Source organism: Haplochromis burtoni, unplaced genomic scaffold, assembly GCF_018398535.1.
Source record: "Haplochromis burtoni strain Fernald_Lab_line unplaced genomic scaffold, NCSU_Asbu1 Contig_463, whole genome shotgun sequence".
Taxonomy (NCBI): Eukaryota; Metazoa; Chordata; class Actinopteri; order Cichliformes; family Cichlidae; genus Haplochromis; species Haplochromis burtoni.
The window spans coordinates 99,333-112,483 of NW_024582824.1; the positions used below are offsets into that span (position 1 = coordinate 99,333).

Below are 13,151 nucleotides of genomic sequence, written 5' to 3' on the forward strand. Positions count from 1 at the left end.
TTTTTTTTTCTTGTTACATAGCAACTGGGGGAAGTACAAGCTGGCTATGGGAGCCGAAAACATCGCGAGGAACGCACCTCGGGTTTTATTTAATTTTATTTTTATTTTCCAGCACCGTGCAGTCAGAAGCTGTGAATAACACTGGAATCAAGCCAGAGAGCTCAGGGTGCAATCACACCCCTGCCGCCGCTTCACTGTTGAACCGCGGCCGACTTTGTGAAGGTTTTCCAGCACAAGCTGAAAGAAATTCCTGCAATTACCTGCAACGCCGTACGCCAGTTGGATGCTTTATGAAAAGCAACAAAACTGACGGCATGTAGATTTTATTTTGGATCTGCTATAAGTAGCCTGCTGTGATTAGATAACACAGCTAATACCAGCGAGCATGGCCTCGAAAACATTCACAGTTGATTTTAACAAGTATAAATAACCACTGGCCACTTTTTCTTTTTTTTTAGGTATTTAAAATAAATTCAGGTCCTTTATTTGACTTCTCGCAGATCATTTTAAGTGGGTTAAATTTGTTTCTCTTGGTTTAAATTAATTCCTGTTTGAACTTTACTGCATATTAGCTCCATGCATTTAGCAAATGGACAACAAATAAAGGTGCGTGTGTGTGTGTGGCTTCACTTAATTCTGCAAAATGTCTGAAGTGCATTCTACTCTGACTCTTAAGAATAAAATAACGGCGATTTTGCTGTTGTTCGTTGTATATAATAATATGGAATAAACAGCAGCGGTGGGGCCTGGACCTAAACTGGTTCACAGTGTCATTAATAATTCTAATTTATTACTGTTGCCGTGGCGATGCAAGCAGTTTAAAATATTTCTAGACCTTGACAAGCTGTTTGAATCCAAAACTCTCGATATGAAGGTTTCGTGACTTTTGCGGTTTGGTGGCAGCGGGCTGATTGCATTTTGTTACAGACATTTATCATGTGGATCGATTATTTCAGGGGAACATCTTTTCTAAAAAGAAGGGAATCTGGCGGAGGTGTTTTTATCATAATAATCAACAAAATTTTATGCACACTAGTCTGTGTGTGTGGTCAGTGAAATTCCCGTCGATCTTCTCGTTGTAACAACCTGTACACCGACATTTTCAGCCATTCTCCCTGTTCTGGATTTGAAAGGAAGAAGTGGGTTTCCTTCAAAAACAAAACTTTTCTCGACTTAAAAGAATTTAAAAGTTGATGCTTTTTTCCACACACTTTTTTCCATCGGTCTCACCCATAAACTCCCCATTCACTTTAAGATAAGAACAAAAACGCTGTCATTAGGTTTAGACCGGCGAACACAGCTTCAAGCTGGACCCTGAGGTGTGGTTAAAGGAGGGTTAAAATAGGAGGGTTAAAGGTTTTATACACACAATGGGAAGGGGACAGACTAAAGGAATGGCCTTGAAAGATTGTCTGTGCGTGACTACAGTCTGGACAGCGTTCTCGTAGCCGTCAGTGTCCGCTTCTCTAGAGTGCTTTTATCAGATTTTTTTCTCAATAAAGGAGAGCTACACACTCACATTTCAACAGAATTTCTCACAAAAACCAGCACAATCACAAAAGATGTCAGAAAATCTCAGTTTCTCTTCTTTTCTCTCTCTTACACACACTCACTCACACACACTGTCCCGGCAAACCCTGCTAGCACGCCGGCCGTGCTAAAAATACCCCCGTCTGTTCTGTTGGGGTTGGCCTGGGGGCGAACCTGGGCCCGGGCTTATAAATGTCCTCTTTGTAGTGCAGTGGAAATGTCTAACAAATGAGTCTTTTATTAGGGCAAGACAAAAAAACACAGCTAATTATGTTTACTCAGATCAATCCACACACACACACACAGACACACACTGGCTCGCTGACCAGAGACAGTGAGAGTAAGTGTGTCTGTGTATAAGTGTGTATATTTAGAGAGTCTATGAAATACAAATATTGGGGTGATGGTTAGACGGAGTAGAGAAACAGACAGTTGTAGGAAATTCACCAACAAACCCGGGGAAGATTTTTTACCAGCTGCAGAAAGAAATGAGGGAGATGGAAGCTTTACTGTGTAAAGAGAGAAAGCAGCTGATATAACAAGAGCAAATATTTCAAATTAACTTCAGGGAGTGAACCCAAACTTGATGTTTTGGGGGATCTATCAAATATATAAATTACATCTATCTTTTTCAAGGCATTCCCAGAGCAGTTGAAGGTTTCCTTGAATGAAAATGTTTGACTTATTAACTCGGTGTAAAGTGCACACGATGCAGTCGACATACACAGACGCTATACTCCGATTTAGACGTGCTCGTAAGAGTGTTGTTTTCTGACATTTCCTGCTAAATTACCAGGAAGAAAGAGTGCATCCTGAAGACTTTGGTCTAAATTCTTGCTTTGCATTTCTTTTCTGTGATTTAAACGCATCCGCGTTTTAAAAAAATCTTTATAGTTTCTAAATTAATGGTTAAAAATTCGTTTTTTTCACATCAAACTCCAGTCACTTTACAGCTTTGTGTGAATTAGCAGGCTCACACTTTAAAATGCTTTAAACGTTTTCTTTAATCGAGGTGCGTGCACTAACATTTTACAAGAAAGCCGAGTATGAGCCCCAAAATATTATATTTTACACAGTGACATTGACAGAAAACATTTTACTTCGGAAAAAACAATTTGTAGTAAAGCAGTACGTTTACCAACGCGAGTCGTTATTTTAAATACTTATCAAAAGAAGCTGTTTGGCTTTTGTTTTTAATTTAAAAATGTAAGTTAAATATAATAACTTGAATATTAACCTTACATCTAACAAACTTAAGAAAGCTCAGATTGAACTTGTTGACCACATCCGGCTTCAGCCTCGCCTCCTTTTTACCGTATTCTGGTTTTGCGGTTGCTCGGTTGTTTTGTTTGTTTGATGCTTTTAATCACGGCTCCTTTCAACACATTCGAGGCGGCTGGTTTCCAACAAAGAGTATGTTTGTATGGGACGTGAGACACGTCAGTAATAATATAGTCAGAAATTTCAGTATCGATATTTCTTAAAAATGAAAGCAAACTGTACATGTTAGGTTTGTCACAGCATCGATCGTGTGATGGCCAGAGCTACGATTGTTCTCATTGTCTTCGTGCATTCACGAATTACCGTTTTCTGCCCTTGTAGCTTTTTTTTGTAACCCCAAAATCCCTGTGAAACGTGCATGTGTGTTCACTTTGCTAAAATGGAGCCAATCAAAATGTAGGACATTGCCTCGGTGGTGTAGGGCTGGGGAGGGACGGGTCACGCTTTCTGAGGTGCGTGCGTGCTGCTGTCATTGTGTTGGACTCTGTCGGTGGCGTTTCTCGTTAAAATGTAAATGTGTGGTTGTCTTAAGCGTTGCGCTTGCATTTATCTGTGCTGTAATTTCTGAGAGGAATGGATATCCATCAGACTTTAACTCTTTATTGTCTTTGCACATGTTTGTACACAGGTACAGTGAAACTGCAGTACGGTTGTACATCGGTGCTAAAGAGGAAGCAAGCGAAATAAATGTACGAGGAAACAACGAGTTTACTGACTGTTAATTCCCTCTAACTGAAGAAATGACAGGTACTGAGTGCCGGCCTTCACCCTCCTCTTCAAGTCTTTGCAGTTTGTTAAAAGGCAACCTTTAAGATGCAAATGGAGACGTGAAGCGATGTGAGGTAGCTCACGGTTAGCTTGATGCGCTAACGTTACTAGAAGTGAGAAAAAGAGAATCTAAAACCCGCAAAAGTCACAGGCGAAGAAGCAAAAACATCCACAAGATCTCTGTCCGTATGATGCTTGACTGATAGGAAGGGGAGAATATATAGTCTGGAAACACACAGACACATACAAAAAACCCACTTTTATCTAAATCAAAGGTTAAAAAATGAAAAGTGAAAATGCTGCGAGAATAACTGTGGAAGTGCGAGGCAGAGGAAACGAGGTCAAAGGCTGCAAGGGAATTCCTTCTCTCTTTTCAACTGTCAATCATTCAGCTGGTGCCAGAGATACCAAGGAGCCAGTGTGTGTGTGGGAGGGGGGGTTTGTGCGTTTGAATGGTGCGATAGGTCCTCAACTTGACAATGAACCCCCGTCCCTTTGCAGTCACGCCACCACATCAGAGAGAGACACCGAGAGGAGGAGGAGGAGGAGAAGAAGAAGGGTTAGGAATGAGGGGAGTGGGGTGGAAGAAAGAAAAGAAGGAAGGAAACTAAGGTAAGAGGAGAGGAGGAAAGATAAAGAATGAAGGTGGGGGGGTTAAAGAAGGAGGGAGAAAGTGTGAAAGGGGACTGAGCGTGGCGGAGGAGGCGGGGAGATCGGGATGGGTGCTCGTTTCAGAAAGGACGGATTAAGGAAAAAAGGGCTACGGATAGTTCAGCCAAAAAACGAGGAGAATAGAGCGAGCGAGCAGGAGAGAGAGGGAGCGGGTGGGAGAGAGAGGGAGAGGCTTGGCCCCTGACCCGGGGACATTATAGAAAGGGAGATTATGGTTGTTTAAAACTCTCTAAGCGCTAACCCCGGGGACCCGAGCTAATACCCTGACACACAGACGCACCCCAACTACAAGCCAACACAGACACCGTGTGAAAGTCCACCAATATCCTTCAGCTGATATTCCCTCTTTTTCTTTCTAAATGACCAAAACCAACAAGGACTTGATCCTCCTAGCAGCTGCCATCTGACAAGTCCTGTTCCTCCATTGTTGTCCAGAGAGTTAACTCTCATTTCGCTGACTAATGGAAGCTTTTTACAGGAGGCATCAGGCCACTTTTCTCCTGCAACCTCTGCGACCTCTGAGCCTGAACTTGACTTCGGATGCTGCGACTGGAACCCAAACAGGATCTTGTTTGCACTGCTTCTCTATCTTCTTCTGGAAAGATCTGCTTGACTTGGTCCCATTTACAAGCACCAAATACTCATTATAGCACCAACTGTAGATCAAGCCGCTGCTGAAAATAGTTCCTAACACTTTTAGCGTTTGCTACAATGCCGTGCTCGTCTGTTTTTTAGGAGCAACTTCCTGATTTCTTCCGTGACGCTTGACAAAAAGTGGGGAAAGCGTTGTGAAAAATGCAGCAAGCATTGAGCTCTTTGGTGGGAGTTGTGCAGCCAATTTTTTTAACAATGAGAAAATAAGAGAATGAAAAAACTTCCTGATCTTTTAAAAACTCGAGCTCTCTGTGACACACACACACACACGCACACTCATTGAGAAAGGGAGATTAACACTGGCCTCTATACTCGGCCCAGGACAAGAGTGTTGAAGGAGGGAGCAGTGTGTTCTCGGGGTGAAAGAAGGGGCAAGGGACCTGCTGCCAGTACCTCCTGCTAATCTGTACAAGAGGAGGGAGGAGGAGGGCATGGATGGATGGATGGATGGATGGATGGATGTAAGAGTGAGGGGGGGAAAGGGAAGAAGAAAAATAGTGATGAAAAATGTCATTATTGACTGGGGGAAAACAAGAAAATGGCAAGACGTAGAGAAGCAAAGGCTCGAGGAGACAGCAGAGAAAGAGTGGGGAAAAAATTAGGTGAGGCTATTTTTGAAAAACTGAAATCCAGAAAGTTAGAAATGCCTCAGATATTTGAAGAAGATAAAAAACAGAAGGCTGCAGGGAAGCAGCACTACGGGTCTGAAAAGCTGGGGGGGGAATTATATAACGAATCACGCAGAGGATCATTAAATGCACTTAAAATGTAAAGTCGACTATATTTACACAAGACGGTGACAGGAGGTTTTTTTTCATTGTTAAATTTAAGAAAATTGAAAAAACGGGGAAAAAAATACAACGAAAAACAGAGAGGAGCTTGAACACAGTTTAGCGGGGTGTGAGAAGAAGAAGCGTCCTCGGCGGTTCAAGGGTCCTGCCTTGAATGTTAACACTTTTACCCCCTGTGTCCGCTCAGTGAACTATGTATCTCTTACCCAGTGAACATGCACTTGCCAGCTCCCTGCCACGCCACACAAGAAAGACAGAGAGAAAGAGTGGGTTTATGATCTGTGTGTGCTCACACACTGCTGTGCATGTGTGGCCAATTAATTGTGTCTTTGCATGTGTGCTACATCATCGTACTCTATATGTGCGCCTGCTGCATGTTATATGACTTTATGCACACACAGACCAACACAGCAAATGGAAAGACTGAGTGTGTGTGTGTGTGTGTGTGTGTGTGTGTGTGTGTGTGTGTGTGTGCGCCTCAGGACTGTGTAACCACAGCTATGCAGCACACAGCGGGCTGGACCGCAGTAATGGAACCTACTATAGATGAAGCCACCAGTCCTCACAATCCCCCCTCTGTCTGAGCTGCTTAAAGGAGCAATTCGGCTAAAAAACAAAAGGCCTCACATGCGCTACGAGGCAGAGGAGCTTCGAGGTGGTCGTCTGCCGTCGGCATGAGAGAATCTTGCGTCGTATACGACTGAATTTTGAGTTTTATGATGACAATTTGTCAAGATCGTGAATTGCAAGCTCCTGATTTTCGCAGAACTAATCTGTGAATCTCTGTTAAAATTTGTACAATTGTTCCCAATTTTAAAAAAGTTTAGGAAACATTGTTTTTTAACAACAATCTTTTTTTAAGTTTCATTGCATTTGATTTTTTTTAAATCCAGTGTTTTTTCTTGCATGTTGTGCGTCCTCACTTCCAGCTCCTTACATGCTGACGTTAGTTAGACGTTAGACGATAGTTCTTTTCTGCTCTGTTTGGGATTGGCTGCAGCTCAGGAGGTAAAACCAGGTCATCTGCTAATTGGAAGGTTGGCGGTTCGATCCATGTCTAGATATGCTGAAACATCCTTAAGTAAGGTAACAGGTTGCTCTAGAAAAAAATGAAAAAAGTGCTTGTACGAATTGGTGAATGAGGCATGTTGTACAAAGGGCTTTGAGTGCTCAGGTAGAACAGAGAAGCACTGCATATGAATCAGTCCATTTACCAAAGCGCTTTCTTACTACAGCCTTCATTCATCCTTTCACACTCACATTCTGATGAATGCATCAGTGGAAACTCAGTATCTTGCCCAGTGATGCTTCGTCATTCTGAAGGTTTTCCTCCACATCCACCTCCTACTTCAGATTCTGGATTTACTTATTTGTCCTCACCAAGCCAAAGGGTATGCTGGCACACTGAAAAACGCTGCACAGCGGGCTGCAGTGAGACAATATGGGCCTGACCGAGCATCAGTGTCATCCATGTAGCTTCTTAAGCGCTTATCCAGGTGAGGGTTGCCAGACGAAGCCAAAGCGAGATAAACCCCAGATAGGTCGCCAGTCCGTCGCAGGGTCAACATTTAGGACCATTTAGGAATGACCGGTAAACCCAAACGTGCACGTGTTTGGGCTGTGAGGAAGAAACTAAAGTAGCCTTGTTAGTCAAACCTGCCAACTCTGCACGGCTGATGAACACTTCTCAATTTTGGTGGCTTTTTCCTGCATTTATCTGCAAACAAGAATTAAAAGTTGCCTTTAAAGGCTGTTTGGGATGTTGTAAAAGTTGACTATATGAAAAGGTTGGGTTCAAGTCATCAAAGAACACAAACACCTGATGACACCAAATACCATCAACAGAAACAGCCATCACCTGCCGAGGATCTGTAGCCGTACCACCATAGAAGAAGACAACAGTGCAGGTGCAGAAGAAGAAGAAGGCGCAAGCTGTAAAAGGAGGGAGGCTGCCGTCACTGTGAGCCGCGAGAGAGTGTTTGGGCTGCAGGATTGTTATTACTCTGGCCACCGTCATTTACACTTCATCACAGCCAAATAGACAGAAGAAGGCAGGCAGAGGGTACCTCGTGTGTGTGTGTGTGTGTGTGAGTTGATGTAGCTCCATCTGAGCTGCTGGTTGCTATTTTTGACCAATTATGCAAGCCAAAAATGACGACACAAAACATTTGGACCTTCCACTCTGTGTGTGTGAGCCTCGTGTTCATTTCTTCTCATCTGACCCAGATTCAGTCCAGCGAGGCTGCTCCACGTACATGTTTGTGTGGTTTGTTTGTGTGTGTGTGAAAAAGTTATGAGGCTCCGACCCAAAGAAACTGCATGAAAAAAAGAAGAAAGGTTTACCTGGTTACCTAGCAACAGTAGATTTGTTTTGTCAAAGGAGGAAAAAAATGTATTTAAAAAACTTCATTGGTTCGACTTATCGGTGTTTCCGATGTTTTTGAATTCACTTCTTAGCTACCAAAATATTTTCTTGGGATCCTTGTGGTGTGGTGACCCCTAGTGGTCGTGGAAGGTAACTGTTAACGAACTTCAACCAAGTAGAATCCCAGCAACATGCGTACAATATTTCAGAAAAAACTTTAAAAGATGAAATGGGATCATTTGCATCCAGCAAAAATTGTGAGGAGTGGAGTGATTAAAACAAAGTATCCAGATCATCTAACGTGAGACAAAAATGCTACAAGTCTACGGCCGTACAGCTTCACTCAAAAATAAAAGTTTGTTATAAATTATATGTTTAAAGGTAACTCAGAATCAACATGCACTTATGGTTTTTGTACCATGTTTTCTCTTCATATATGTGTGTGCATAGGCAAACATTTATGTCTATGTGCAAAAAGATTAGTACATTATTTCTGTGTGCCTGTATGTGTGTTTGTGTGTGTGTGAAGCCTCAGTAGCGCTCCTGCTTGGCACCGTAGCTCCAGAAAGCTCAGGCTCCTAATGAGAGCAGACAGGGCTCTGGCAGAGTGACCACAGAACTATTTCTAACTGCAGATTGTTTTAAAATGGATCCGTCACAGAAATGTGCTGCTGCGTGTGTGTGCAGGGTAAAAATATACCATGTGTATATGTGTGTATGCGCATAACTTCACTGTTTTTACGCTCTCATAGTGAGAAAAAAAATTCAGCAGCAGACAGGCAGATTTACCAAATGGTGACTGTGTGTGTAGCTAAAGTGTGAGGAGTGGGCAGCGACCGACGACAGAGCTAACACAGAATGCTCAGAACCTGCAAATGCTGCTTCTGCTCTGCATGAATTGGTTCTTATGATCCCAAGTGATCAAAAAAAAGAAAGTTGAGTCTTTAAAAAGAAACCAAACATTGAAACAGGAAGGAAGTTCTGGATGATGATGCCGCACATAGCTCAGACTCTGATTGGTAGAAGGAAGATGACCACAACAAGTATGGTTGATCTGTAGGAGGAAGAAGAGCAAAACAAAAAACTACATCGCAGTAACGCAGTCCCCCAAAAATGTTCTGAGTAGCACAAAGTCAACCTCCGCAAGCCAGCTTTATGTCTGATGGCCAGCAGGGGGCAAAGTCAGTTTTAATTAAACCTATAGGAAAACAGTGCTAGTGCTTCTTCAGGCCGGGACCTCACTAAGCGTTTTCCTGGGCAGTTTATGATCTCATTGTTCATTTCAAATCATCGTCAGTGCAGCCTTTGTTGTGTCGTTATGCTCCCATTTAGAGAAAAATATGCTTGGGGGCGTGGCTTCCTTAGCGCATGGGTGTGGTATAGTCTCCTGTGGCTTGGAGACGGGCTCAACCTGAGGCTTCCAGACAGGATTTCACCAGCCAGTGAGTGATGTCACAGACATCCATCTTCTATCTACAGTCTTTGGACTGGACACGGGACACAGACAGACTGTAGTGCATGCACCTTCTTTCTTTTTCTTATAATCAAAACCATGTCTGTAATGGCTCCTGGTACACTGGCTGCTACTGTAAACACAGGACAAGTATTACTGGTTCCAGTGCCGATACTACTACTTGATGAAGGCAGCTCACGTAGAGGAGAGCAGCGAGTCATGATTTATGAGATGAATAGTAAAAAATTTGCAAATTCCGAACACTTGTTACCAACCAAAAAATCACTCTGATTCTTACTCTCCACAATAATTAGTTAACACAACAAAACACAACTTTCAGCATTTGGTGTTTCTTGAATGTAAATGTGCCTGCCTATGAAGCACTTTGGCTCAACTTCTGTTCTTTAAATGTGCTATAAGCTATAAATGAAACGGGCATGACAGGCAACACAAGAATGATCCTAAACCAATACCAGCATACGATTGATATTAGGATCGACGCGCCCACCTCTCCTGACTGCGCTGTTCTAAAACTTCACTTTAAGGTTATAAATCAGGTCTGAGCCCTGCTTGTGGGGACGCGGGGTCCTCATAAGTACAGACAGCCTCTTATTCCTCCTTCTGACTGACATGCCTCCCCCCTCCCCTCACCATAAACTTGGCCGTGGTTCCCGCTTGCATTCCGGGAACGCGTCTCGCTCGGTGTCAGATGTAACGCAGAGGAGCACCGCGAGTTCAAGCCCCGCACGCGGCCAACGTGCCTCCGCTCGTCGAGCCTGGCTTCCCTTTCCCTCCTGTCTCTCTTCTTCTTCTCTCTGTTTTATTAGCTGTCCCCTCAGCTGGCGCGCTCCCGGGAGTCCTCAGTAGCGGCACTCATGTGCACCCTGATCTCCTAACACTCACTGGTCCAACTGTCTCGTTTTTAGCCTCAAACATTAAGATTATCTGCAAATTTTATTGATAAGGGTGGATGCTGGGGGGGGTTAGACTGTGAAGCATCTCACCGATTAAGCGAACCTTCGGTAAGCTGGATCAATACTACGCATGGTGCAGGGCTTTCCTTTTTTCTGCAGGAATCTCTGACCAATCTACTGAAAACGCGGCGTGTCGGGAACCTTTCTGAATGCAACCAAGATTTTAAAAAAGAAGAAGAAAAGGAGGAGGAGGAGAGCGTGTCCAGAGACTGCACTTTACCCTCGATTTAACCCTTTCACACAGAACTTCCCTTTTCCCATTCCTTCTCCCAACAATCAGCACAAAACAGAATCTCTTTGTGGACACGAGTGTCCTCCTTCTCCGTCAGAGACATGAGTCCCCACGGCTCAGCCTGGACCGTATCAGATGTGATCAATAGACTGTGACGTCGCGCCGCGACTGGCTGATGCGCTCCTGTGTGAGATAATGAGGGGAAAGAAGAGTCTGTGCGAGCCACCGCTGGAGTGCGGGGAGAGATATTACAGGGCTGTAAACTAATAAAAGATGAAGCGAAACTCTTTGATTCTCCTCTGTGTGTGCGTGTTCACTGTGCATCCCATTCGCGCAGGATGGAGATGAAGCAGCAGATCCGTTTTGTTGGGTTTTTTTGTTTTAGAATCTCGATATTTATGAGTTTCTGAGTTAATGTAACATTGTGCATTATGGGATATGGAGTCCAATTAACAAAGGCTATAAAAGAACGAGTGTGAGGCTTTAAAAACAAAACAAAAAAGTTGCGCTCTGGTGTTTTTTAAATGAGTTTTCTCCTTTTGCAAACAACAAAAATGTGGCTGGTAAAAAAAACGGCGCAGATGTTTGCACAAATTACTAAAGATGTCAATAAAAAAAGCGCAAAACGATCTTTGGGGAGGAATAAATAATTAGATGAGACTGATATCACCTCACAGACACGGAGACCGGCGCTGACCCAGATTCTGTCTCCCTCCACCAAACTCATCCCCTCTCCCTCCCTCCCTCGCTCCCTGCCCAGAGTGCGCTCTTACCTGCAGGAGCCAGTGGCAGGTCTCGCCGATGAAGGGGAAGCCCATGGATCCTTTCGGCATGGGCAGCTTGCAGTTTTTATCCCGCGTGGCCGTCCAACGGAGCTGCCACAGTTGCTGGGACACGGCGAGGAGCAGGGCCATGGACACCAGGCAAGCGGCCAGAGTGGCCAGAGCGGAGACGATGTCGAAAGTGTCGAACAGCATGGTGATGGAGAGCCCGGTGATCTCTGCGGAACTGGGGTCGACTTTCAGAAACTTTGGAGAAAGATGCGCTGAAACTTTTGTGCTCCAAAAAGGGGGCAAAGTAAATCTTCGTCAAACTTTCAAAGTTCTTTTTTGCGTAAAATAGCGCAGCGCTCTTTTTACGCGCGCTGGAGGTGTCAGGAGGCAGCGGCTGCTCTGCTCTGAGAATGAATGAAGTGTGTAAAGTTCCTTTCTGATTTCGTGGGTCTGTGTTTTAAAACAGTCACAAAGTGGCGTCTCTGTGCCTCAGAGGTGCGAATCAGGCTCGGCTGAACTGGGCAGAGACGCTACAGGTGAGCTCCCCGCGTCTTCAGGATCACGCCTCAGCTTATGAAGTGTGGGGGGGAAAGTGAAACTATTAAAACTCGCTTTGTTTTAATGATTGAAACATTTAGGACACGGAATTCTCTTGGCTGGGGTCTGTCCTGATGTTTGAAATATCATTTTTAGTCTCGTTTGTGAATTACTGACTAAAAATTAAAATAAAAAAGGGAGATGGAAAAAATTGCTGAAGAAAGAAAAAGAAAAAAATGATCTCTAAGGTGACACGTGTATTTCAAACGCCGGGACTCCCGGGGACACGTGGAAAAAGTGAAGCCGAGCCCTGGAACTGACGAGGGCTTTTTACTTTTTAAAACTTCTCGAGGGATGGAAAGAGTTGGTTTAAGGTGAGAGAGGAAAAAAATAAACGAAAACTCTTCCAGGAATCGCGTCTCCTTCAAATAATTTTTAAAGAGAAAATCAAAAGGCGTCTTTGCATTAAAAAGTCACGTCTCTGTGGCGCAAACACGAGGAGTAGAAATGTTTAAGATCCGTGAGCGTACAGGGATGCGTGGGTGCGCAGGAGATGCTCAGGAGCTGCCGTCCTCCTTCTCTTTCTCTTACTTTCTGACGTCCACTCTCCTCTCTGTGTACCTTTCTGTTTCTCAGAGCGCTCTCTCTCCTCTCTCTCTCTCGCTCTCTGGCTGCCTATACAAGTCACCCTCAGTGTGTGTATTGTGCATGCGTGCGCAAGGAGTGTGTGTGCGTCAAGCCAGAGGCACCAATGAGTGTTTATATAGCGTGGAGGCAACTGGAAGGCGAATAGGCGGCCAAGGGCTCCCGTCGCCCCCCTCCAACCCAACTCTACCTCACTCCAGCGTCGGCAGAGAGACTCCCCTGCTCCCTCCCTCCGCTCGGCTCCACCTCTTTCGGGGGCACCCCCTTCTCCATCCTCCCTCCCACTCTCTCTCTCTCTCCCCTCTCAGGAGAAGGGGTGGTGTAAAGTGAGCAGCAAGCGGCGCAAGAGGAGAAGAGGCTCGGAGCGTGCTGGACCTGGCGGGGTGCCAACGGGAGGAAAAGTGAGAGAGGGGGGAACAAGGCTCGCAGTTCTGACTTGTGTCTCCGTGCAGGACGTGCGCACTATAGTACGAGTC

General features: G+C 44.5%; 1 protein-coding gene across 1 annotated transcript in view; it reads right to left on the reverse strand.

Annotated features, from left to right (window-relative positions):
• LOC102293646 (cytochrome P450 26B1) overlaps nt 1-12,827 on the reverse strand; it is a 36,757-nt gene extending 23,930 nt beyond the window's left edge. Inside the window, exon 1 of the mRNA XM_005946350.3 lies at nt 11,494-12,827. Within this exon, the coding sequence (XP_005946412.1) occupies nt 11,494-11,697 (204 nt within the window). The 5' untranslated portion in view covers nt 11,698-12,827. The remainder of the gene's footprint in view (nt 1-11,493) is intronic.
• Between the last annotated feature and the right edge of the window lie 324 nt (nt 12,828-13,151).